This window comes from Psittacula echo (genome assembly GCF_963264785.1).
Source record: "Psittacula echo genome assembly, chromosome: 2".
NCBI lineage: Eukaryota > Metazoa > Chordata > Aves > Psittaciformes > Psittacidae > Psittacula > Psittacula echo.
In genome coordinates, this window is record NC_137737.1 from 6,471,224 (window position 1) to 6,496,223 (window position 25,000).

The 25,000-nt window shown below is 42.4% G+C and overlaps 1 protein-coding gene across 1 annotated transcript in view; it reads left to right on the forward strand.

The window, feature by feature from the left end:
• Positions 1 to 25,000, forward strand: part of CPNE4 (copine 4) — a gene marked incomplete at its 3' end in the record, with an annotated part of 181,962 nt that overhangs the window by 64,790 nt on the left and 92,172 nt on the right. Inside the window, exons 3-4 of the mRNA XM_080611787.1 lie at positions 15,183 to 15,362; positions 23,691 to 23,762. Of these exons, the coding sequence (XP_080467913.1) occupies positions 15,183 to 15,362; positions 23,691 to 23,762 (252 nt within the window). The remainder of the gene's footprint in view (positions 1 to 15,182; positions 15,363 to 23,690; positions 23,763 to 25,000) is intronic.

Consider the following 25,000-nt stretch of genomic DNA (forward strand, 5'->3'; position numbering starts at 1 on the left):
ATAATGGGGAGAATCATGGGATAATGGGTTTATCGTTCATGTTTTGGTTTGGGGTTTTTTTAGTAAGTGCATATACCTATATTCATTTTCTCAAGTTTTGCATCCTCTGTATCTGGTTTGTCAAATCATTTTGCTTCAGGAGGAGCACAGCTCATTATCCCTAATGGGATCATGGTTGAAATGTTCTCTTCTGAGCTATCCTCTGTATTTTGGTACACCTTACAACTTCTGTGACAGCAGCCTGTACAGCCGCGTTTTCACATATTAGATTAACACTTCTGCAATACCATTAATGGAACAAACCCAACTTTTTCTAGTGCTGACCTGGATTAGCAGAAGATGGCAGTTCCCTGCACTAAAACTAATTCTGAAATTGAGATAAGTGATTTACATCCAAAAGGCTCATTAACCACCACACTGCTATGGATTAGGTCACTAACTTCATCCTGATGGTTGCATGCAACTTCCAGCAGTTTTCTTGGTAGCTAGCATTAAATCCATTTGAATTATAATGGTGAGGCACTAATACATAAACATTTGATGCTGCGAGGGCTGGAGCAGCTCTGCTCTGGAGCCAGGCTGAGAGAGCTGGGCTGGTTCAGCCTGGAGAATAGAGCAGCTCCCAGTGCCTAAAGGGCACCAAAGCCCTACAGGCTTTGGACAGGGGCCTGTAAGTGACGGGACAAGGGGAAATGACTTTAACCTGCCATAGAGGAGACTGAGATAAGCTCTTAGGCAGTTCTTCCCTGTGAGGGTGGTGAGGTGCTGGAATAGGTATTCTAGTTTTCACTGGTGTTTTCATGCTTGTCCTGGATACTGTTGCTCACAGGATCAAATGGGATGCTATGCTGTGGCAGTTTATGTCAGAGATTCAAACCCAGTATACCGAAATCTAAATGCATGAAATCCTGGGCGCATTCCCTACTTATAACCCAATCAACCATGTCATTATAGCAGGGATTGCAAAGGTTGGCAAGGCCAACTTCACATGTTTCAGGGCATCACATCAACTCTCCCAGGCTGTGCAATCGTTAAATAAGAAAGAGGTTAAGAAAAATCTATGTTTGCTGCAGAGCAGCTTCCAGTGTCTGAAGGGGGCTACAAGGATGCTGGAGAGGGACTCTTCGTCAGGGACTGGAGCGATAGGACAAGGGGTGATGGGTTCAGACTGAAACAGGGGAAGTTCAGGTTAGATCTAAGGCAGAAGCTCTTCCCTGTGAGGGTGCTGAGGCGCTGGCACAGGGTGCCCAGAGAAGCTGTGGCTGCCCCATCCCTGGCAGTGTTCAAGGCCAGGTTGGACAGAGCCTTGGGCACTGTGGTCTAGTGTGAGGTGTCCCTGCCTGTGGCAGGGGGTTGGAACTGGATGATCTTAAGGTCCTTTCCAACCCAAATCATTCTGGGATTCTATGAGAAGTGCTTACAGTCCTTGCTGGCATCAGTTGGAGCCGTGGGAGCACAGCAGCCGTAGAAACAAGACTACACATATCTAGATGGATAGACCCTGAGACAGAGATGCCTGAAATGAAAGACCACTGTTGAATACATTTAGTCCTAAGAGATTTGTGTTGTGTAAATGCATGAAGTGGTGTTAGAGACAAAGTAAAATCTGCTAACTGGTAGAAACACAAACCAATCTTTTACTGTCAAGAAAATAAAAGGTAAAAAATTGAAGTAGACAAAGAAAAGAGGAGTAAAGCTCGTAGGACTCAATGAATAATTATTTGATTGTACTGTTTTCTTCTTGGTTTTCAACATGTCTAGGTAAAGCAAGGCATTTTCCTTGAGCTCTTTCATCTGATTAAATAGAGGCATTGTCCTATCAGAGAAGAACAGCAGGAATTTATAAGAAGGGGTGCTCTTAGTTTTAAACAAGTTAACCTTCTGGAGATGCAGATTGATGTTTCTATTGTATCTCAATACTGACATGTTTTGTCATAGTTGCTAGCTGCTTCACCTAGATCTCTCCATGTAAAGCTGAAGAGAGCAGGGTGTCTGTGATAATTATTCTTCCATATCATTGTCTTTCTGTTCTCCAGAATGCCAATAAGATAGCAGGATGAACAATGTTCCACTCCTGATTGTATCATAGGAGCTTCATCCTGCTGCTGTCATTTTTCCCTAGCCTTTATTCTCCTGTAGCCATGCTAGCTCTTCACCTGTCTTCTCCCCATTTCACAGTATGTCACTCTGCTGGACCACTAATGCCACTGCTTCAACCTGGCAGGAAGCAGGTCCTGGCTTTGTTTCTCACTATGCCAGGCTTTAGTTGCGTTCATTTTTCTCCCTTTTTCTTTTAAAGAGCAGATAAAATGCAGGATATTTCAGCCAGGATGTCTCCCAGGGACGTATTTAATCCCAGGAGCAGTTGATGGACATGATTTAGTACGAAGTGTGTGTGCCCATGGCAGGGGATTGGAACTGAATCATCTTAAGGTCCTTTCCCAACCCAGACCATTCTGTGATTCTATGATAGCTTTTCAACAGTGTCAGCAAAATTAAACCTTCAGACCACATGCAGAAAGACAAAGTGGATTATGAATTAGTAAGTAATAAAGCAAGCTCCAGCCAATGCTTGGGTGTGCTGAACATTACGCCTCTACCCTCTAAGTCAGAGGCTATGTTTTCTCATGTCTACATGTCTGCTTATACCTAAAGCCAACCTTAATAAGAGCCTCATGGGAGCAGCCCTGGACTAGGCTGGGCAAGTCTTCATCAAAATCTATCTTGCTGCAAGCTGCTTCTTCATAGCTTCAGTTATAGCTGAAGTCTACCAAGAAGATCACATTCTGCTGACACTGCTTACTGATTGTGGCCATTAGTGTCTGCTGTTTCGTGGGGGGTTACCATGAGTTCCATGGAGTTTACCTGAAGGTTGCTCGGATGTAGCTATTCTGTGGTGGTTTTGGCCTAAGTTTTGTCTATACCTGTATTGACAGCTCTCCTAATAGACAGTGTCTTCCACAGGACGTTGTGCTCTCTGTTGGCTGTTTCATCACAAGTTAAACCCCCTGAGTGCCAGGCGCTGGAGATATGCCATGCTGGAATATATTGCATCACGAAATGGTCCATCTTTAAAGTAGTCAGTGATCTCTTACTTACCCTTCACATCCTGTTGTAAAAATCCCAAACTCCCTTACCCTTATGGTGTGCTCTACGGAAGTGAAGAAACGGGCAGGTACTGTTTCCCTGTGATTGAATATCCCTTGTCTTAAGCTCTTCTCTTCATGCTATTAGGCTGGGTTTTGACCTAAATAAGACAGGAAGGCCTTGAAGTGAATTTTGTTCGAGCCATGGAATTATTAGCACCTTTTCAGATTCAGTAAGTAGAGGTTTAATTAGCTTGTAGCTGGTCTGGGGCCTGGTTCGCCTCTGTATTGCTCTATAAAGCGGGAAGTAATAATAGCTCTGATTGACAGGATCTACAGGACAAGGAGATTAGTTGGGAAATGAAGAGAGGACGTGCAGAGATGGGAAATTGGTTAATTATAATGAAGCAAAATGAAGTTTGAGGGAAAAAAAATAAGAATTGAGGGACCACTCTCAAAACATTGCTGAATAATGTTCAAATCTCTCTTGAACTAAGAATGAGAAAGAACCACCCTCTGAAATTATGTTTTGAATTTACGGCTTCAAACTGAAATAGGGAGATATCAACCTGAAATAGTTCAGGTTAGACATTAGGCAGAAGCTCTTCCCTGTGAGGGTGCTGAGGCGCTGGCACAGGGTGCCCAGAGAAGCTGTGGCTGCCCCATCCCTGGCAGTGTTCAAGGCCAGGTTGGACACAGGGGCTTGGAGCAACCTGGTCTGGTGTGAGGTGTCCCTGCCCTTGGCAGGGGGTTGGAACTGGATGATCTTAAGGTCCTCTTCAACCCAAACCATTCTGTGATTCTATGAGTTAATTGATATAAATAGGGTGCTTTTGCAGATGCAGGTGGAAGTGCTGAATTGTGGGGAGGGGTTCTTCACACAAATGAATTACTGAAGACATTCAAAGTTACTTTGCTAAGACATGACGTAACTGTGGGTACAGTCTTGTGTCTGCTAGGGCAGATAAAATGGAGGATATTTCAGATGATGATAAGTAGCAGATCAGCTGCTGCAGAGCATATATTGCACATGAGGAAATCCTTTTTTTGAGCTCTCTCGTGCACAGGGAAACTTTCTTATTTTTCTGTCCTTATGGCCTCAAATAACAACTTACTAAGGCTTTGGAGAAACCAACTCCTTTGAAAATTCCAGCTCTAAAGTAATGCCATCAGCAGGATAATATTGAATCATTACGGAGCATGAATAATTCACAACCAATAAGCCTATATTTACAACATGTAGAACATGATAGTAGGGAACAGGAGTAGATACATGGACTACTTTCACTTAATGGAAGTACCCACAAGACTCCACTTGTCTTTTAGAATCCAATCTTGTGCTCACCAGTTGAAAAAGCCAACATTTTGCATCCTTGCTGTTGTGGTACCAGGAGTGGGGTTGATGTGCTCTGCACACCTGAATCTGCTTCACAGCTATGTATATACCAGCCAGTTTTTTACATTACCATGAACGTAAGAGAGACTGATGTATATTTGTGCTGTATATACCTGATGTATGTCAGGCGTCTTGTTTACAAGCAACTGGAAGTCATAACACTTTCCAGGAGAGCCTGCAACCATTATAGCAAACACCTTTGGGCTGCTTATTGCCCAGTGGGGTTCTGTGGGCAAGCCAGGTTTAGTAAAAACAGGTCCCTGTATGTAGCACATCCCTGGCTGCAGTCATTTTTGAGAAAGGGAGAATTGTGGTCATGTCAGATTAAACTTTGGTTAGGCTCCATATATACCAGGCTTGATTACAAGGTTTTCTGTTTTCCAGAAATCATTTTGGAATAGATGTTCCCAGACAAATGCAGGAGCCATAAATCACTGATACCCTTCAAGATTAATGAAAACCAAAGAGCTTCAAAGTCACGAGTCTGATAAGGTGCTGTCTCCAAAACTGTAATACAGCTCAGCTAAACTTGCTGTCTACTTCTAATCGGTTAGTTGTGTTCAGTGCCAGAATGTGTACTTGTGGGTGTAATTGGGCTGGAAAACAGATGCCATCTCCTGTTTCCCTGGGTTTTGTAGTAGCTCACAGAAAGGCATCCACTGCTGTTCACTGCGAGCACTGTTAGGCTGCTGTGGTTTGAGCAAATGTCAACCCCACCAACAGGCTTTGTAACATGCTTGTGTAAAAGGAAAGAATGAATGAAAGTTGCTTTGAATGGACATGAGTCCTAAGAAATCTGTTATAATTATGGTGCAGGTTCCCCGGTTGTGTGGGACGACTTGAGCTGGCTTAAATGGGCCTTGTTAAATTCTTACTTCTGTATAAATGGAAAAGCCTGGTATAGCAGTGTGTGTTTTGTGTAATAGTGCATTGCCTTCCTGCTGCTAATGCCTCGATGATATAATTGATTTAGCAGTTTAATTACGACATTAAAAGTAAATTAATAAATCTTTAATTACGAGCACATCGTTAGCAAATGAATTTCTTGAACTAACTACTTGACTAGGCCTGTATCAATTGACATAATGCATTAATCTATATGAGAATCCATATTAGTTATGCTTAACTTACCTGAGTGTATGAGGCAGGAGATCTTTCTCAGTATAAATAAATTATCAAACCACTATTTATAGTCAGTTAATTACAGAGCAAATTGCTGAAGCAGTGTAGATTTCCTACTTAGTGTAGTGCAGTCCCACTGATACTCAGTGAGCAAAGGATCATCCCCTCACTTAATTTTTCTCTCCTTCCAATTACCTGCCTGATCCTGAGGAGTGGTGTGATGCCAGATTGCTCTCCCTGTGCCCACCATGCACTCTTCCCTTTACAGACTCAAGTGCTGCTCAGCAGCTCCGCTATTGTTTGACTGGGCAGACACTACAACACATTTGTCAAACTTCTAAATCTCTTGCCCTCCAGAACATCAGGCAAAGAAGAAACATGTCTGTAATTGTTGTGGAAACCCAGTGCCCAGGGTGTGAGATTACCTAAAGGTGGCAATACTGAACATTAATTCTGCAAGCCCGTTTCAGAGTGATGAAAGGTGCAATTAGCAAATAAATACTTTTCATCTTGATTAGGATAAGTTTGAATTCATTTCCTTGGAGCCCAATGCTACAGCAGAATCTGATTGTTTGAGTACAGTGTTCTGTTCTGTACTGACAGGCTGAGAACCCTGGGGCTGTTCAGCCTGGAGAAGAAAAGCTGCCTGGAGACCTCAGAGCAGCTTCCAGTGTCTGAAGGGGGCTACCAGGATGCTGGAGAGGGACTCTTCATCAGGGACTGTAGTGATAGGACAAGGGGTGATGGGTTCAGACTGAAACAGGGGAAGTTCAGGTTAGATCTAAGGCAGAAGTTCTTCCCTGTGAGGGTGCTGAGGCGCTGGCACAGGGTGCCCAGAAGTGGTAAGTGCCCCATCCCTGGCAGTGTTCAAGGCCAGGTTGGATGGGGCTTGGAGCAATTTGGTCTAGTGTGAGGTGGGAAAACCCCCATGGCAGGGGGTTGGAACTGGATGATCTTAAGGTCCTTTCCAACCCAAACCATTCTGTGATTCTGTGATTCTGGTAATGAACTGCGGATTCCCAAGCAATGGCATTTGAGAGAAGCAACCTTCAGGTACTTGCCACATTTTCAATCATATTCCAAACCCCAACAGCATAGTATTTTTCGTTGCTGTTGCACAGGCAAGGTCATGCATTGCATTGTGAATCGAAAGAATATTCAATCCAGAGCTTCCTTTTGAAGAAAAGAAATTTTAGCTGGTCAGGGGACATTAAAATACCATCAATATGGGGAAAGCAGTCAAGTAATTGATGCATACCTTGATAAAAAACTGTCCCTTGCACAAAACCAAGGAAGACTCTGTTTCTCCTTCCAAGCAGACTGAAAATGAGCAACCCGAATAACAATAAACAGAAACTCCATCAGTGCAGATCTGTATTCCTAAGGCTCACTTTCTAATCTGGGAGGAAACTGTGAATTCATGGCTGAAGAGCTTTCAGGTGGCTGCCTGCTCTGGCTTTCAGACTGCTCCCAGGCACTGCACTGCTTACTAGCAGTTGTGGCTAGTGGAGTGGAGCTAAGTGGTACAGTATGTGAATGTTCTTGTGGCCATTTAAAGGACCATTCTTGCTCTCTACAAAAAGCCAGTGTCCTCAGAGATGTGTAAATTAAGATTGAATTGAAGCTCTCAACATCAAATGAGGGTTGAGGAATAATAAATGGTGATCATCATAGTCTTTGAACATCTGGGCTGTGTCTGGGATATAAAGGGAGATTTAGCATGCAGGCTTCAGGTCTCGGATTTGAGGTAACATTCGATAGTTTTTAGAGAAAAAATGTATTCTGTTTTTAATTATACCAGTGTAATCACATCTGGGTGGGTTGCAGCACCTTATCCATGAGTTGATGCAGGTCATTATCCACTTGTGTTGACATTTTCCAGGCACTTGTTAAATATGCAGGGAGCAGAGCACATGGATATCTCCTGCCTCCGAGCAGTTTCTGTAGGGTCCCTCTGTGTCACTTAGGGCTGGATCACAGTGTGTTGACTACCTCAGAAGAGGACTCTTTAATCCCAAAGTTTCTATAGCTGCCAGTTTTACATTGTTAATGATACAGAATATGATACAGGGGTTTGACGTGAGCAATTCCATTCACTGTACATGGGCACAGTGTGAGCCAGCGGGGTGTGTGCAGACACTTGGCAGCTCCTGTGTGTGCACTGTGTGTACATGGGCACAGTGTGAGCCAGGGATGTGTTTGCAGAATGCAGGCTGGCATTTCTGCTCTGAATCAGACAAAGCAGAGACCTTGGCCTGAACCTCTGATGTCCAGAAGATGCAGCCGGGTTATTTTCAAACCCAACCAGGCAGAAGTTTCATCAAAGCCTCCATATTTCTTGTTCAACCTGAGTTCCTGCTCCAGCAGCATACTCCTTCCTTGGAAAATGCCTGACCATCTCTGAACTTAGAGGCACACAACAAGTAGGACTGTGATCCCCTGTGTTAAACCACATGTGCTAGGTGTAGTTTTTTACAGGGTGTGTATATATTAGATGGTATATATTAGTTTTGACTGGGTAGGTATGTATTAGATAGTTGGCAGTTTACCACTAGGCCAAATTAGCATTTTAGTCTTTGGTAAAAAAATGGAAACAATATTTGAAGTGTGATTTAATAAAAAAAGCTATTTTAATAATGTACATTAACGTGTTAATGCAAATTAATGAACATTAACACCAACGTGTTGATACCGAATTTTTTATATGTTGTTTTGAATATTTTACATGCTTTTTCATAATAAGAGGTTTTTAATGATAGGAAATAGTGGGTCAGAATTTACCCAGATTGTGGCAATGTCATCCAACTAAAACTGCCACAGAACTGTGGCAGAACAGGGCTCCCAGCACTGACAAATGCAGATAGATTCCCATCAGCAATGTTATTAGGAAAGCAATTAGAAATCCGAGAGGATTACATGGAAGTTTATCGAGAAAGTATCAGTTTTAATCTGTTTGATTTCATTGCAGTCCATACAGTGACTAAAAACCATCACTCCAACCCGAAAGATGTGGGTTTCATAGCATTAGTTTCAGTGTCCTCTAACTCCCAGAGCTATTTGAAGGAAATGATATTATTTCTTTCCAGAGGAGAGTAGACTAAAAGCAGGTATCTGGTGCATTGAGGGATGGTGTAACTGCGCGTTAATGCATTAGTTGAGTACTTGCTTTTTTTCTCTCATATTTGATCTTTCCTAAATGACTTTGAATGGGAGGGATACTTTGTACTTTCCATTATCTTTATGCAACCTAGACTTACCTAGGAGATTGATCTTGACGACAAAATGGTCCTGAAGCTCTAGAAAGTTCTGTTGCATCTTCCCCAGAGATGTCTTTTGTTCCCTAAAACTGGGGATTCCCCCAGTACAAGGGTTCACAACCAGTTTAGAACCTTCTTTCTTCATACTGGGAAATGAGCATCACTCCCGTCCCAGTTGAAATGACCTCTCTGTTTGGATCCTGAATAACATGACCATTATTTGCCTGCCACTAGTAGTTAGCCTGTATTGCACCCATGTGTTTTTTGCTGGTTTTCTAACTGTGAGAGCTTGAGGTTTCTTGGGTGAGATTCTGAAATCATAGTGCTTGGGAGTGTGCCAAGGACCGGTATAGGACCTCAAGTGCAAATATCCGGTGTCCGTCTGTGCAGTGGCTGTTGTAACTGTATAATATTTTTAGTTTGAGTGGATGAGATAAACTACGTGCAGATACCCATCAACAATCATACTTCTGTCTCCTTTTAAGAGCTTTGAGTATATAAGGCAAAGTCCATCCAGGAGCTTCTCAAAGAATATCCTGCCTTGGCAGGGGGTTGGTCTAGATGATCTCCAAAGGTCCCTTCCAACCCTAGCGATTCTGTGAATTTGTGCATAGTATATAGTATAAATGATCTGTTTTCTGCTTCAGAGCAATGAAAAGTAACTGGGAAAGTAAAAGTAATTAAGCAGAAGCCAGTCAATAGCCCTGGAAAGCGAAAGGGGCTTTCTTAATGAAGAACTTTTCAATTCGGAAATAATAATGCTTTAATTATTATAATATTAAAATTTTAATTATATATATATAATATATATATAATATATATATTATAATATATAATGCTTTAATAATTGCTTTACTGTGATTCCAGTTGTTTAGACTGGAGCCCCTTGGGGTCGGGGCTGTTTCTATGTGTGAGTTTTCCCAGTGCTTGAAAGCAGGTCTTCATGGCTGTGACTTGGAAGTTTCAAAGCTATCATATATATATATATGTATGTATATGTAGATACATAAATAAACTACTTGCAGTTAATTTCCAGACTGTTCACATTAACATTTTTGCTGACATGGGCAAGATTGTGCTTGGCTTTGGGCTCTACAGCCTAGAAAGAGTTAGAGACCTATTGGGTTCTTTTCACTGTTTCAAAACATCAATTAAACTGAAAGTAAGGGCCGTAAATTATGGCAGCCTTTGCAATGACTTTTCATTTGTTGGATAGATCTGTGATGGTGTGAAAGCGCTGTTAATAATAATAATAATAAAGATTATTACTAACTGCCTCAGGAGCTCCCAAGCAAAGCGCAAATTGCTTTGTGCTTGGTATCAAATCTTCATGGAATGGACTCTATCATGGCAATTTTCAGGCTTGTTAAAATTCAGATGACCTAAAAATAATGCTACCCCTTCAAAATGCACATTTTGTCATCTCAGCTGACAAATATGATTCTTCTCCATTTAATCAGCTTCTTATAATGACTGCCACTGGAAATACAGCCAGTTGGTTTTCCCTTGCTGTCCTGTAAAATGTATAGGGAACTATGGCTTAATTTGTTGGTCTAAGAACTTGCTCAAAGTCTAACAACCACAAAATGTGTGCTTTGGGCTGAAGAGTGGCACCACCCACTCTCTATTTCATGGAATCCTAGAGTAATTAGAGTTGGAAAGGACCTTAAGATCATCCAGTTCCTACCCCCAATTTAATGGGATTTGCTAGTTCACGAGCCGGATAAGAATTTCCCTCCCTCAAGCATTGTCCCTTTGGTGAGAAAACAGTGAATTCTCCATGGCCCTTTCACTCTTAGCACCTCAAAGATGTCAAGTCACGACCAGTGAAAACACGTTGCTTTTGTGCTAGTTACGTGCTTGCTGGAAACATAGTGGAGAACAGATAGGTACCAGTTATTTGTGTGGGACACTGAGTTCTCCACACAGCTGATCTGTGCTGAAGTGTAGCCTTGAGGTGCTGTAGATAATTCTGTTTCCCTCGTTCCCAAGGGCATGCTGAGAAAGCTGTGTTTATAATCACTTGAAAGCCTGGTAAGGTGACAGTAAGCTTCTACCTAATCCTCATTCATCCTGGTATATGCAATAGCTTACACTTCGTATGATTTTGATAGAAGAAGATAAAAATCCCTCCTGAGGCTGGCTCTTTTTCCTCAACTTCACTTTTCAACTAAGGGGTTGAAGATAGAGAGGAGATCCGCAGCCAGGACTTTGACCATTGAATTACTTCTTTGTCAGTGAAATTTCAGCTAAGCTGGTTGCCTCACTGAAATGAAAGTGTGCATCACAGTTCTGCAAAGCTCAGTGCTTTTCAGTTGCTCACAGACAAAAGGCGCAGCAAACAGCTTAAGAACCCTGAATTTTAGCATTTGTCCATCTATCTTTCGAGCTTCCTTTAATTTGATGCTTTCTGGCAGCAAAGATGGGTTTGCAGTTCTTCAGGAGTGATGGTGGGTCCACAGGAAAGCAGGCAGATATTTCTGCTGCCTGTCCATCCACAGTGAGCTGTACAGGAAGAAGACAGCTTTCAAACCGAGCTTCCAGCTTCCTCCAGGTTTGATTGAGAGGTTTCAGAAGGCCCAAAACAAGAGGTTCTTTCCTTCTCTGTACCTTAATTCCTGCTGTTGAGAATGGCGCTTTACACTGCAGAGCCCTACTTTGGTGTTTGTATGTCATTCATACTTCCCCAACGGGGGAAGCTCACAGGGTGGCTGCATCCAGATGGGCCTGCCAAGTAATCCTGGCTGCTCAGCAGGGTGCCTCCTTCTGTGGAGTGACAAGGGCCAAAGAGATGAAGAGGGAAAGCAGCATGAGTCCATCCCAGGAGGTGAAGATGCAAGTCCTTTTCTCTGTATAAATTGTCCTTGAAGGGAAAGTGTGAGTAAAGCAGGACCATGAAGCAGATGTTCGGATCATGGTGTCAGATGAGGCTCTTTTTAAGGTCAATTTTAACTGTTGACACAGCCCAAAGGTGCATGTAGCTGTCAACTGTTTGCTTTGAAAATTCATTCTCCTTTAATAAATTGGAGAAATTCCTTGTTCTGTTAAAATAACAGATGGCTGAACTCCTAAAGCTGTGGGTATGACCCACGTTGGGAAATCAACCTGCCTTCAGGATTAGGTTGCCCAATAGTTTCGTGTAACAAGACCAAAAGTGCAAGTTCCACTTACTTATAGCATGCTGTTGTTGGACTTAAAAGCTCTCTTCTGCAAAAGTAATGGAGATTTAATGTGATTGCTGGTGGTGTTCGTTGTGCTTTGGAGAGCATTCAAGCTGAGAAGTTCTGGCTTTCTGAATGTTTAGTTGATGAAGGTGGGCAAAGTGAACTGTGTTTTCTTTATGCAGTTGAGCCTCCTTCATCCATGCAAGTGGAAGTGCTGTTACTGATTTTGGGTGACAACGGGATTAAGGACATACGACATGAGGCTGACATCTTGCGTGGATCTGTGTTTCAGGTCATCATGGAACATGACATGGGATTTTGCTTGCAATGAAACAGGTTCAGCAAGTATTAGAATAAGTTGCAGTCAAAAACAAGTCAGCTTTTTGGGTTTTGTGATTGTCTGCATCACTGTTGATCATGTCCTCCTTGATGATTATCAGCATGAAACTGCACCGAGCAATAGTATTGTCACCAGTTTTCATTAAGGTTTCACACTTCTCCAGTATTTCTAAAGGGATGATGGAGGCTTTACAATTGAACACGAGAGCAGGAATACTCAAGAAAGAACAGCCTCTAGTAAGCGGCAGAAGACAGGCAGAGATTATAGCTTGTGTTTATATAGGATCTTTTAACCTAGAGCACCCCATGAGAGTTGGTGGATTTATTGAACTGCTCTCTGTTCTCCACTGCTTCTTTGTCATGAGTCGAAGAGAGGGAATGGAGCCAGGCTTCCCATGCTGAGGACCTGCCAGATTTTGTAGCTAAAGAGTAGGGTAGTTGTGAAATACGCTGACAAAGCAGACTGGAGACAAGGTAGCCTAACGGGGCTAATGCTACTGCGTGCTGCTAGCTGCTGAGGCAGGCATGAAGAATTTTATGTCACTTGTGGAGCTGTTGGAATTGTTTCCTTCGCATAGATTTTTCTCACGTAATCCCATGCTCTGACGTGCAGGATTGATGTATCATCTCAATAATGTGGAAGGACAGGGGAAATTCAGTGAAACGGCTGTATTTCAGTACAGTGTCTCTCAAGGGAAGGACATCAGTCAATCACAGGCTAGAAAAAGCAAACAGCGTCTTATCACTGTGTGACATGAAAGTTCTTAATGGCCCTGTGTGCAGACCCGTGCCTCTGTTTTCAGGCACTTCCTGAACAGTCATGTACTTAACCTGTGTTGAGCACAAGGGTAAATCTTGCTGCATTTTGCAGTGGAGAAACACACATTCCAGCAGCAAAGTAGAAATGAGAACCGGTAACAGGGAAACTTCAGTTACTTCCTGAGGAGATCTGCCATACCAATTAAGCAACTACAGTGACATCATTAAATTACAAGGAGTGGGTTTAGGAGATTGCTGTGGCTACGAAGAAAGATTTAACCCTGATCCTTTGAATGTTTTGATTCTTGGATTTGCTGATGAGCTATTTCATGAGATGACTGCTCTGCTGCAAGTGCATCAAATCACTTTCCACCTAGACAAGATCTCAGGGACATCCCATTGAAATGACTGGTTGTCTGACACAGGAATGTGTTATTTTAGAATCATAGAACAGTTAGGGTTGGAAAGGACCTTAAGATCATCCAGTTCCAACCCCCCTGCCATGGTCAGGGACACCTCACACTAAACCATGTCACCCAAGGCCCATTACACCAAAGCAGTAATGGTGATTTCAGGTCACACTGATTGTTTGCAAGTGGGGATCAAAACATTTTTGAGACAATTGAATGAAGGTAGCTGGTATCCTTTCTCACTTATTATGCTTTGCATCATGGTTATCAGAACCATCATTTTTAGTTAGTCTGAGCAAAGATATGAAGAATTGAATTTGTAAGTAAAGCCACTTTCCTTTTTGTGATGGTCTCATCTTGGCATAGTCAGAGCACATTGACACAGCTGTGTGGGAAGACAGCAATGGTAGCACTGGTTTGCATCTGGTCAAGGACTGGTAGCATCTGTTTGATGCTTAGCTAAAGGATTTCAGCTGTTAGAGCTGTCAGTCTGACACCTTTGATGAGCACTAAAATAAATCTGTGCTACCAGGAACTGCACATTTTTTCCCCCCTGCTTTTGATTTGCTTGACTCTTTGTGTCCTTGCCGATAACTAGCAAGGCTAATGCATTATAAACTCTGCAAAGCGAAGCAAGCTGCTGTCATTTTTTGCACAGCAGATGTTCCTGATCAGGAATCAGACAAAAGATCTCATCAGTCTTCTTCTGAGCAATTTAATTTGTCTATTGCATGGCACACCAGCCACCTCCTGTCTAGTGACTGATGTGCCCAAGTCCTACTTCATTTTAGGATCAGTTCCTTTAATCTTACAGAAATATTAGGGGGTTTTGCCAGTGCCAGAGCAAAGAGAGTGGAAAAAAGGAGGTTGCTTCGTTGCTTAAAGTGTCACCAATCAAATGCATCATAATGAAAAGTAGCAAAGGCCTTCTTCAAAAATAGGAACCCAAGTACTACATTTTCAGAGAACTAGAAAGTGCTCTATGAGAACTTTTCTGAAGAAGCAGCAATGTAGATTTCATGGTGTTTCTTCAGCAGTTGTAAGGCTCAGAAGTAGTGATAAGCAGCGTATAATCCATCAGATTCTTGCAACGCAATGTAGCGAGGTGGAAAAAATGATATATTTTTAAGAAAAGTTGTTAGCTGTGGATCCAGTTCTCCACTCCTTAATCACCCAAGTTGTCCAAAATGAATAATTACTGGGGGGGTTTGCTTGCTTTTCCACTTAGTTTTATGAAACCGTATCGCTCTGCTGCAGTTTTGCAGTGATGGACGGGTACTGTTGGACATGTAAATTCTGTGGTTATTCTATAGTTAATTTCTCATTTATTAGTCCAGCACATGACAGTCATCTTGCCTCGCTCCTAACTCTGCCACCTGACTAATCTAGTATACCCAACCAGCGGGGCAGCCATTGCTCACCCTGCAGAGAAGGCAGGAGATTGTGCTCTGTATCTGCCAAAGGCTTGCTAGAAGGGGAGCTGACCTTATCTGGTGCATTTGGCCAGCCCCGCACAGAACCACAGTATCCACAGCCACAGTCATAGCTGTCAATCCTGGTAAATGGACGCACTGTATTTGAGGAGCTCATTGATGTCCATCACTGGTACACAGAGAAACCACTCATATGATCTCTTTTCCACTTGGCAGGTTGACAGGACGGAAGTGATCCGGACCTGTATAAATCCCGTCTTCTCCAAGCTGTTCACAGTGGACTTCTATTTCGAAGAGGTGCAGCGGTTGCGTTTTGAAGTCCATGACATCAGCAGCAATCACAATGGGCTGAAGGAAGCAGACTTTCTTGGTGGCATGGAGTGCACTCTTGGACAAGTAGGTATCACCACTGTTTTTCACCTCATTGCTAATCTCCTGTATGTATGTGAAATATAGCACTTTGTTAGATGACTAAAATTCTTAGTTCATGCTTTGAACAGGATAATTAAGAACTTCTGCTGCTTTGATTTGCTGCTGTAATATAGCTTCAAGTTAGCCAGTGCTATAGGAAACGGAGCATCTGCTTGGCCCCATACAGCAGAGCTCAGGCTCTTTACACCAATGTTGAGAAATAGACTGGTTTGGAAGAACGCCATTGTTCCTAACATTATATGGGATTTAAAGCAAGTTTCAAGTCCAAGGAATGCTTACAGTTATACTTTATTCACACAGGGTAGTGCCTGGTGATTTGGCAAATAGAGAGATGGGGTTGGATTCATTCCAGTCATCCAAATTTAGGTGTCTAGCTGAAGTTACTCTTCTGATTTCCATGTTTAGTTCAGTGGAGAGAAACAGGCAGTTCTAGCAGTTCCATCACAGATTAGGGTAAATTGCCTTCAGGAGATACCTGTCTTTTCTCTTCAGTTATCAAGAGAGTCTGGACAGCTGGCTTAGAGTAGATACCTAACTTTTTAGATTACTAAATTTAAGGGTGATGAGTCCTTTTCACAGGATCGATATCTAGAAGTCACCAGAGCCAGGTCTGCTGTCAATTCCTATATTGCTGACTGGCAGCATGCTACAGTGCTCCTGGTATCACAGTTTATTTCCAACTGGCAGACTTGTTGTTATGCTTTGGTCTTATAACACAGGTCCGTAATGGCAATGCCAAGGATGGCCTCAGTTTCCCTGAGCTGGGTGTAAATTTGCTCTCCATTCTGTGGTAGCTTGTGTGATGAGACCAAGGGATGCTTTCGTCTCAATTAAACCTTGCAATACTTCCACATAAGTTTGTAACCTGAACATAGTAGCTTGGTATGGAAGATGCTGCAAAGCTTTTGTCTCCTATTTTCTCACCTTTTGTTGTTGCTCCCTCAACCCCACTGCACATGAATCCCTTTGGTTTTCTTCCCAAGCATGCTGAAAGAGGAAAAGTCTGATCAGTGAGGGAATTAATGTGAAATGTATTGGCTAAATTGAAAGTTCAATGTAACAATACCAGTGTTTAGGATGTTTACAGTGCACTATAAAGGCTGTTCTTTTTGACAGACTACTTGTGGCCTTAATGAAGATAAGCTATCCTATAGCGCCAAGGAGAATGAGAAACAAAGGAAAAAGTTATTATAATGTTCTTCTTGCTTAATTGGCTTTGAACAGGAAAGGGAAAAAATGTCATTGCTGCTGCCTGTAGCATAAATGTCTTTATAATGATTTGATCTCTAAAAATAGCACACAGCTGGGTTGGTTGCAGTGTAATTTTACTGGTAACCAAGAAAAAATAATAACAGTGTGAAATCTGTTCACAGTGATGTAGCCTGGAGGACTCTGATCTCACATTTAGGCTTTTTTTGGTGGGTTTTTTTTTGCCCTCCCCCCTCTAGTTTTTGAACTTTACATCATGCTTATCATCTTTATGGCCTCCTCTGGACTTGCTGGAGGAGGTCCACATCCCTCTTATGTTGGAGGCTCCAGAGCTGCACACAGTGCTCCAAGTGGGGTCTCACGAGAGCAGAGGGGCAGGATCACCTCCCTTGACCTGCTGCTCATGCTGCTTTAGATGCAGCCCAGCACATGGGGGGTTTCTGGGCTCAAGCACACACTGAAGCTGCTCATGTTCAGTTTCTCATTGACCAACACTCCCAAGTCCTTCTCCTCAGGCTGCTCTAAATCTCTTCTCTGCCCAGCCTGTAGCTGTGCCTGGGATTTCCCCAACCCAGGGGCAGGACCTTGCACTTGGTTGAACTCCATGAGGTTGGCATTGGCCACCTCTCAAGGGTGTCAAGGTCCCTCTGGATCCCATCCCTTCCCTCCAGCCTATCAACAGATCCACACAGCTTGGTGTCATCATAAACTTGCTGAGGGTCCATCAATCCCACTGTCTGTGTCACCAACAAAGGTGTAGAACAGGACAGCTCGTTACCCATCTCCACTTGGTCACTGAGCCATGGATAACTCTTGAGTGTGACCATCCAACCAATTTCTTATCCACTGAGTGGTCCATCTGTCAAATTCATGTGTCTTCAATTTAGAGACAAGGATGTTACGTGTTAAATCTTGAGTTCAAGGCTGAGCGGAGAATTCAACCCATGTAAAATAACGTTAAGGAAAATATGATGGAGAAGCTTGTGTGAGGCTGGAAGTGGAGACTGTGCTGTAACAGAATGGTGGGTGTGTTTCAGCTGAGCCTAATGAAAAGCCAGAATTCCAGGGAAATGGAAGTGGCGGACAGGAGGTAGCACAGACATTTGGGAATGTGTGCTCTTGCTGTTGAAATCATGGTGTAATTTAAATGAGAAGGGAACTCTGGAGTCTCTAGTTCAATCTGCTGCTCCAAACAAGTTAAAGCAGGTTGCTCAGGGGCTTGTCCAGTCCCATTTTGAATGTCTCCAAGGATGGAGATCTCTAAGCTTCTCTGGACTTTGTCCAACTAAGTGTTTTGCCATCCTTACAGTAGCAATGGTTTCCTGTCCCTGGGGGTTTGCCTGCCTCTGGTAAAACCAGAGCTAAGCAAAGGCACCCTCACTCCTATCTCATGTAGAAACATTTACAAACACTTGTAGCCTTTGAGTGGTGAAAGAAAGTACGAATTGGCAAACCATAAGTGAGGAAAGCAGGGATGACTTAGCTGGTCTTGCTTTGGGAGGAAGTAATAGCAGCCTTCTCAAGATGGTGCTGTAGACTGCAGCTCCCATCCTTTGGAGTGGGAATATTGGAGGCAGAGCCGTGGTTTGGCACTGTGCTTTCCACTACAACCAGAATGGCTTGGGATGCTCCATCAGGCTGTGCATCTGCCCACTCATCTTCTAACTCTTTGATTCACTCTAAATAGTTGCTGTTCTTTGCATAGGCACTGGCAAGCAGTGGCAACAATATGACTTTGTAGTGATAAGCAGGGAAATCACAAGCAATAATATTTTAACTGCCATTTGGGGGTACCACTGTATAAAAGTGACCTCTAGCTTTCATATAGGTGCTTTAGATGCTATGAATCAGTTCATGCTTGGTAATGGTTTTACAGATGTTGTCTGTAACTAAGGACAGTAAATTCCTCCAGTTCTCTTTCCCTTTCACTTTTCCCCTTTCCCAACCCTAGGAAAAGTTTTCAAGCACTCCACTCACCTGGGCGATTCCAACTGAATCCCCATCTAATCACTGAAGATTTTGCCTTTCTGTTCCTTTTTGGTTGCTCACAAGAAGTGTGGTTGTTTCAAGGGGCAGGAGATAGATTTATTGGGGGTTTTCTGATTTAGTGGGTTAGATTTTATTGTCCATCAAAGAACAATGGAAAAAAAAATCCTGGATGGACAAACACTGTCAGAAATTGAAATTGGATAGCCTAATTTCCATGGTATTCAGCTGAGATAGCAAAACCAAGTCCTTTTCTATTTATGTTTTAGGTTTAGTTTATGGTTTAGTGCCTTCAGGTGTTCTGAGCCTCTGTAATGCTCTCATCGAAATTGTTCAGTTTCATATTCCACAAACTTTATAAAGCATTGAAATTGCATTACTTAGTACAGAAAGTACTTAGTACAGCCTTTCTAGCTTCAAAGTTAACTTAAGCACATAGGAAGGTGGCTTAGTTTGACTCTGAAGTTTTCACCCAGAAGTCTCAGCCTGATCTCTTAAGAGCTCATCACAGTTACTTCAATGAATAACCATTTTCTATTGAGCACTAAGCAAACATACATTGCCAAGGCATTCTTGATTACCGCTTGGCTGTGCCTGCAACAGCATGAAGTTAAAGGAACCGGAAGAGCTATTTCTTACATGCTGTGAGCCATCGCAGGTCTGCAGGGTGGGAATAGCCTTTGTGGCTTTTCTTTCATTGCTTACCAGGGCTGGTCTTTGCCATTTTCAAATGAGGGATTCCATTCCTTGTTTGGTTTCTTATCATTTACACAAGTGTTAAAATACTGCTGCAGTTCACAACTCCCTTGCTTGCTCAACCAGCATTTTGCTCTTATTTGACTAAAGAGTACAGAGAGTTGCAGAGATGTAAATCTTTTCCTGCCAAGAACCTTTCCAAGTATTGTTTAGAGAGTTCATATTTCCCATGCACACATTTGTGTATAAATGATACTGCAAATCTTTTCACCTTAATGAGTATTATTGTTTCTTCTGTGCTTTTAATAATACATGCCATTAGCAGATTATGCACTTGAAAATGCTGACTGATTATTAGCTCCGTTTCAGCCATTGCAAATCCCCTTGCTCTTGAATTGGAGAAAGGCTAAAAGAGCCATGATTGCACCTGAATTAATTATATTAAAGTAGTCTGTATGGGAATATTTGCTTAATAGGCTGTTGACTGCTTCCGTGGTGCAAAAAGCATGGGACCAGTGTTCTCAAGGTGTTTAAATTCCTGAATCTCATTAGATTTCTGTATGCCTCCTGAAGTATCTGAGTACCTTTAAATAGTTGGCCTTTGATCTCCTCCAAATGAAGTTGCTCAATTCATTAGTGGGATGAATAATGTACTTTATTAGATATGAATGTCATTTTTACCAGGGCTGACTCAGAACACAAGCTAGTCATCAGTGTAGCACTTTCTCTAACTTTACCTGTTTAAACACCTCGGGTATCTCTTGGTTTGCTGTTGCAGCATGATCTCTGAAGCTGTAAGATTTCCAGTTCTAGATGAATATTGCCAGGAAAAGTTAATGGAATTACTTGTACAGTTTGTACTGCTTTGTTCTTACATACTTTATCTTCTTCTGTGAATGACTGTGGCAGTCTTTAGAAAAGTAATTTAAAGTTTAGTTTGCTAATATAAGAAGTTGTTATTATTATGACTAATTCTGAAAGGGCTGTTACCCCTAATTAAATTCAGAGACCTTTTAGGCTATTGATAAGCTATTTCCTGTAATAAGGTTATTTCCTCTTGTGATAGGGATGTCTTTTTTTCTCAGTATTCTGTTTTGATTAGCTATTTTCAGATACAGGTCTTTAACAAAGAGGTGTAATTCATCTGTAAATAGACTGTGAGCTGATCAGTACTATAGGGAACAAAGGAAATCTTGAAGAGTGGCGAGTATGGTATAAAAAGTGTCATGTGTGATAAAACTGGCTCTTCCAAAAAGCAGGAATTGTATGAGCAGTTAGAATGAAACTTCCTTCATTATGGACACATACGTCTGAACTTGATGCCTTGCAATGGATTTCTTGATACGTGTGAAGGGGTGAATTCATCAACCAAACCTTTTTCATGAGAGCAGAGTTATGTCACTGGCATCTGCCTGCTGTCTGGTCTCCATGTTGAAATGTAGCACACTTGATGCATCTTTGACTATCTGCCACGATTCATGTGAACTATTTGGTGGGTTCAGAAGTGGCTGGGGCATTGGTAGAAAAACAGACACAAGCACGTCAGAGTTGTACAAATGCTGCTTTGTCAAAACAGGCTAAAGGTGAACACGCGAAGAAGGAGAGTTTCTGCACTGGGAGGCAGAGCTACGTCAGTCCTTCACTTGGGAGATGTTATAGCTGTGAAAAAAGGTTCTTTAAGGGTTGTACTTATGTTTACACAAGAAGGGCAGAGTTTAAGAGAGCACGTATCATAACTAGTAAATACTTTTGATATGGTTATGTCCTGACTTTTACATGTCACAGAATCCTTCTCTCACTGTAGTCAGCTGTTGTTTTAGAAAGGCAAGGTTGCTGTATTGTGCTGAGCTGTCTGTACTTGGAGGCTGAAATGTCACAAGTACTTGTCTCACTTTTTGAATCCAAGCAATGTTGAACACATCATGGCGCAAGCAAAAAGCCAACCAAAGCAGTGATTGAAACACCAAACACGGGCTCCTCCCTGAAAATGCGGAGGATAGCCCAAGAAGGCTTAAATAGCATTCGTCCTTGCACTACAAGCAGTGGGGTACAAGCAAAGAGGATGCCAGTAAGATAGACCTCTTATAAAGTGGGTTTGAAGCATTTAATGCTTTAATAGCTGTTAGTTAATTTAACTGGAGGACAACTGACACTGTATTACAAGAGCCTGAAGAATCCCCTTTGAAAAGGAACATGTTTGTTCACTTTTCTGAATTGAGAAAGCCAAAATGAAAATACAGCTGATATGAGGTTTGAAGACTCAGTCTTGTCAGTTTAGGGTATTAACTGAGTCCATCTGAAGACACTAAAACATAACTAATAACTGAGGCAAAATGCTTGGAAAAGACTTGGAAAAGTCTTCAAGGCACAGATTTAGCCCTTGCCAAAGTTTAAGGAAGGAGGAGGAAGCAGAGTTGTGCTACCGTGAAATGTGAATCACATCACAGAGAAAGGTCAAACAGGCAGAACGTGCTTCCTAGTTGCCCTCAGAAACACCACCACAGGGAGATGTGCACACTGTTGTGAACAAAGTGATGCCATGTTAAGAGAAAGCTGCCGATAGCCAAGTGAAATACACCACTTGGGAAGCCCATGCATAGTGTGAGCAAAACGATGAGAAGATGATCTCGGGGAGGTTCAGTAGCTGATGAGTTTGAAGTATCACAGAGGAAGGTGCGTGGACTAGCACTCCAAAAGCATGAGGCTTTTAAGGACACTAGTGCATGAGTTAATGTGTTGCCAAAACAAGGCTGAAAGCTTACAGTGGTCATTCTGCAGCTAGAGAGGTAGTTCACCTGCAGTTTGAAGAAATACAAATTGAAGCAGTCCCTAAGAGAGATGGGGAAAATGATGCTTGTTGAATTAGAAATCCTATCAAGCCACAGAGCTGATCAGGGATCAACATTCACTGGAGGGCACTTAAATAAATGTCTAAAGAAGAATGTGCAGAGTTTTGCAAGGTGTGCTGGGTTTGGCGGGGGTAGAGTTCATTTCCTTCACAGTGGCTGCTATGGGGTCATGTTCTACATCTGTGCTAGAAACAGTGTTAATAGTTCAGGGATGTTTTAGCTACTGCTGAGCAGTGCTTGCAGAGTCAGGGCCTTTTCTGCTCCTTACACCACCCCAGCAGTGAGCAGGCTGAGGGATGCAGAAGGAGCTGGGAATACAGTCAGCTGGGGTACAGTCAACTGACCAAAGGGATGTTCCACACCGTATGACATCCTGCTCAGCAATAAAAGCTGGGGGAAGGAGGAAGTGGGGGATGTTTGGATGTTTGGAGTGATGGCATTTGTCTTCCCAAGTGTTAGGTGTGATGGAGCCCTGCTGTTCTGGAGATGGCTGAACACTTGCCTGCCTGTGGGAAGCAGTGAATGAATTCCTTATTTTTCTTTGCTTGTGTGCACAGCTTTAGCTTTACTTTACTGAGATAAACTGTCTTTATCTCAACCCACTAATATTGTCACTTTTAACCTTCTGATTCTCTCCCCCATCCCACTGGAGGGTGGTGCTGAGCTGGCAGCTGGGGTTAAACCATGACCCAAAGGCTGGTAAAAGATCCAAAAGAGGCATTTTTTGGAAAGGGTATGATAACCGCTTTTCTTTCCTTGATATATCAACATGATTCTAGGGGATGTTGTTAGGAAAACACTGTTTCTACATGTACCACTGCTCTTTGGTGGGAGATTGCTTTCCAAACTTGAGGTTGAATCATGTATAGTGTGAAGGACTCTGCACGGGAAAAAGTGAATGCATTTGATGGTGTCTGCAATTCAGTCTGTGTAAAAGGCATTTGGATCAAGAGAAAAATGCTAGTAAAACGTGACTGGGTGCTCTTTGCAATCCTGAAAAGCATTGGGTCTGCTAGAAGAAAGTTAAGCAATTGTGCAAATCTGTATAGCAGCAATAATATGTGGAGAAGAATTAACGCAGAGATGCTGGGAAATGATTGTTCAGCTGAAGCTGTTTGAGTATCCCAACTGGCAAGGAAGAGATACAAAGACTTCTTCAAGCTGTGTACTATGGAGGGAAATCTGTGCTTAACCTGGCTGTCTAAATCACTAAATGTGGGGTTCCTGTAAGAAAGTCCAGTGGGCAGAAGGGGCCAGTCTGAATAAACAATTTGACTCATTGAAGGAGTTACTCTGTTCAACTCAGTGAATTGTGTTCTTCCTGTTCTGCTCGGTCCCATCTGCTTGCTTTGTCCTTCCACTGCATCCTGTCTACAGGCTTCCTGGGGAACTTTTCTTCTCAGTCATGATCTTACTAACTCTGTGCTAACTGTGATCGTGGATTAAGGCATTATTTTGATACAAGAAAAAGCAACATAAAAATGAGATTACAATAAGCCGTGTATTTACTACAGATTCGGGCTTATTTCACTTTGTTTTGATTTTTGTGCAGATTGTTTCTCAGAGGAAGCTCTCCAAGTCCTTACTCAAACATGGGAACACAGCAGGAAAGTCATCTATAACAGTAAGTCCGTCTTAAATACACTCTTGGTTTCCTGTTATGTAGAAATATCTAATGTGACTAATTCTCCCTAAAAGCATCCTGCTAAGTCACCAGAACAACCCTTGATGGAGCGATTATTTAATAGATAATTACATTACAAGCATCTGACAAATGCTTGTAAGGAAATGGCAACAGATAATGTATGATTTGCATGAAAGCCACAATATTTATTACTGCTACTTTTAAGGCACTTTGACAGCAGGCAAGTTCTGCCACTTGATTACTTTAAGTTGAAGGTCTGGAACCTTCAGAAGCTCAGTTTGACCCACTCTGACACACACAGGAGTCTGTTGTTTCTCAGCCCTTGGGCTTTTTCCAGTTCCTAAAAACAAGAAGCCACCACAGCAGACACAGACACATGCACCCAGCAACACCAAACACAGAAGGTTGATGAGATTAGGTATTTCAGCTACGTTGTAATGCAATTACAGGCTGGGTAGTTATAGCCCCATGTGCATCTTGACATCTGCAAATCAATGTATTACCTCTCTTTCATCTTTCTCTTTGCTGGCTTGTTCAGGAGATCAAGCTTGTCTGCACCGAACCTAGCATGCTTGTGACATTTGCAGCTCTGCATTAAGACAAAGACTGTAATAAAATATTCTGCTTTGGGGACCTCTGCTCTGTTGCCTCATGGGGTTGAGAAGGGCTTTTTCTCCTTGATGTGCAATTAGCCAGATGGGTTTCTTTTGGCTTGACTGCTTAGATTTTTTCCTGCCTTCAACCACAGAAGAGACAGCAGGCTGTGAGAGAATCCTTCCTGGGAGCCCAGGGAATCTTCTTTCTTAGATGTCTTCCTTGTTGCTTGGAGAGGAAGGGATTTGTTTTAATGCATAAGGTAAAGTCATGTTTGATCTGGGCTTGGAAAGGAAATCCCCACTCATCTGGCTGAGGAGAATCAGGAGAGCGTTTTGCTTCCAAAATAACTTGGTTTGGCTTTCCTGCTGGCATTATCTGGGCATACTTCATCTCGTCCACCTTCGTAGTGTTCTGGACCCCTCCTGTTCTATGAGGGACACAGAGGGGTCTAGTCGTGTGAAAACACCAATGCTCTGGTTCATCTAAAAACGTTAGGTTTGTAACTGGAGTGTTCTGGCAAAAGTTAATGCTCTGGGATACACTGAAGGTGACAGAAAATGAGTTAATAGTCCCTGCTGGCCTAACACTGGATGATAACCATGAAATATGGACCTGAGTTA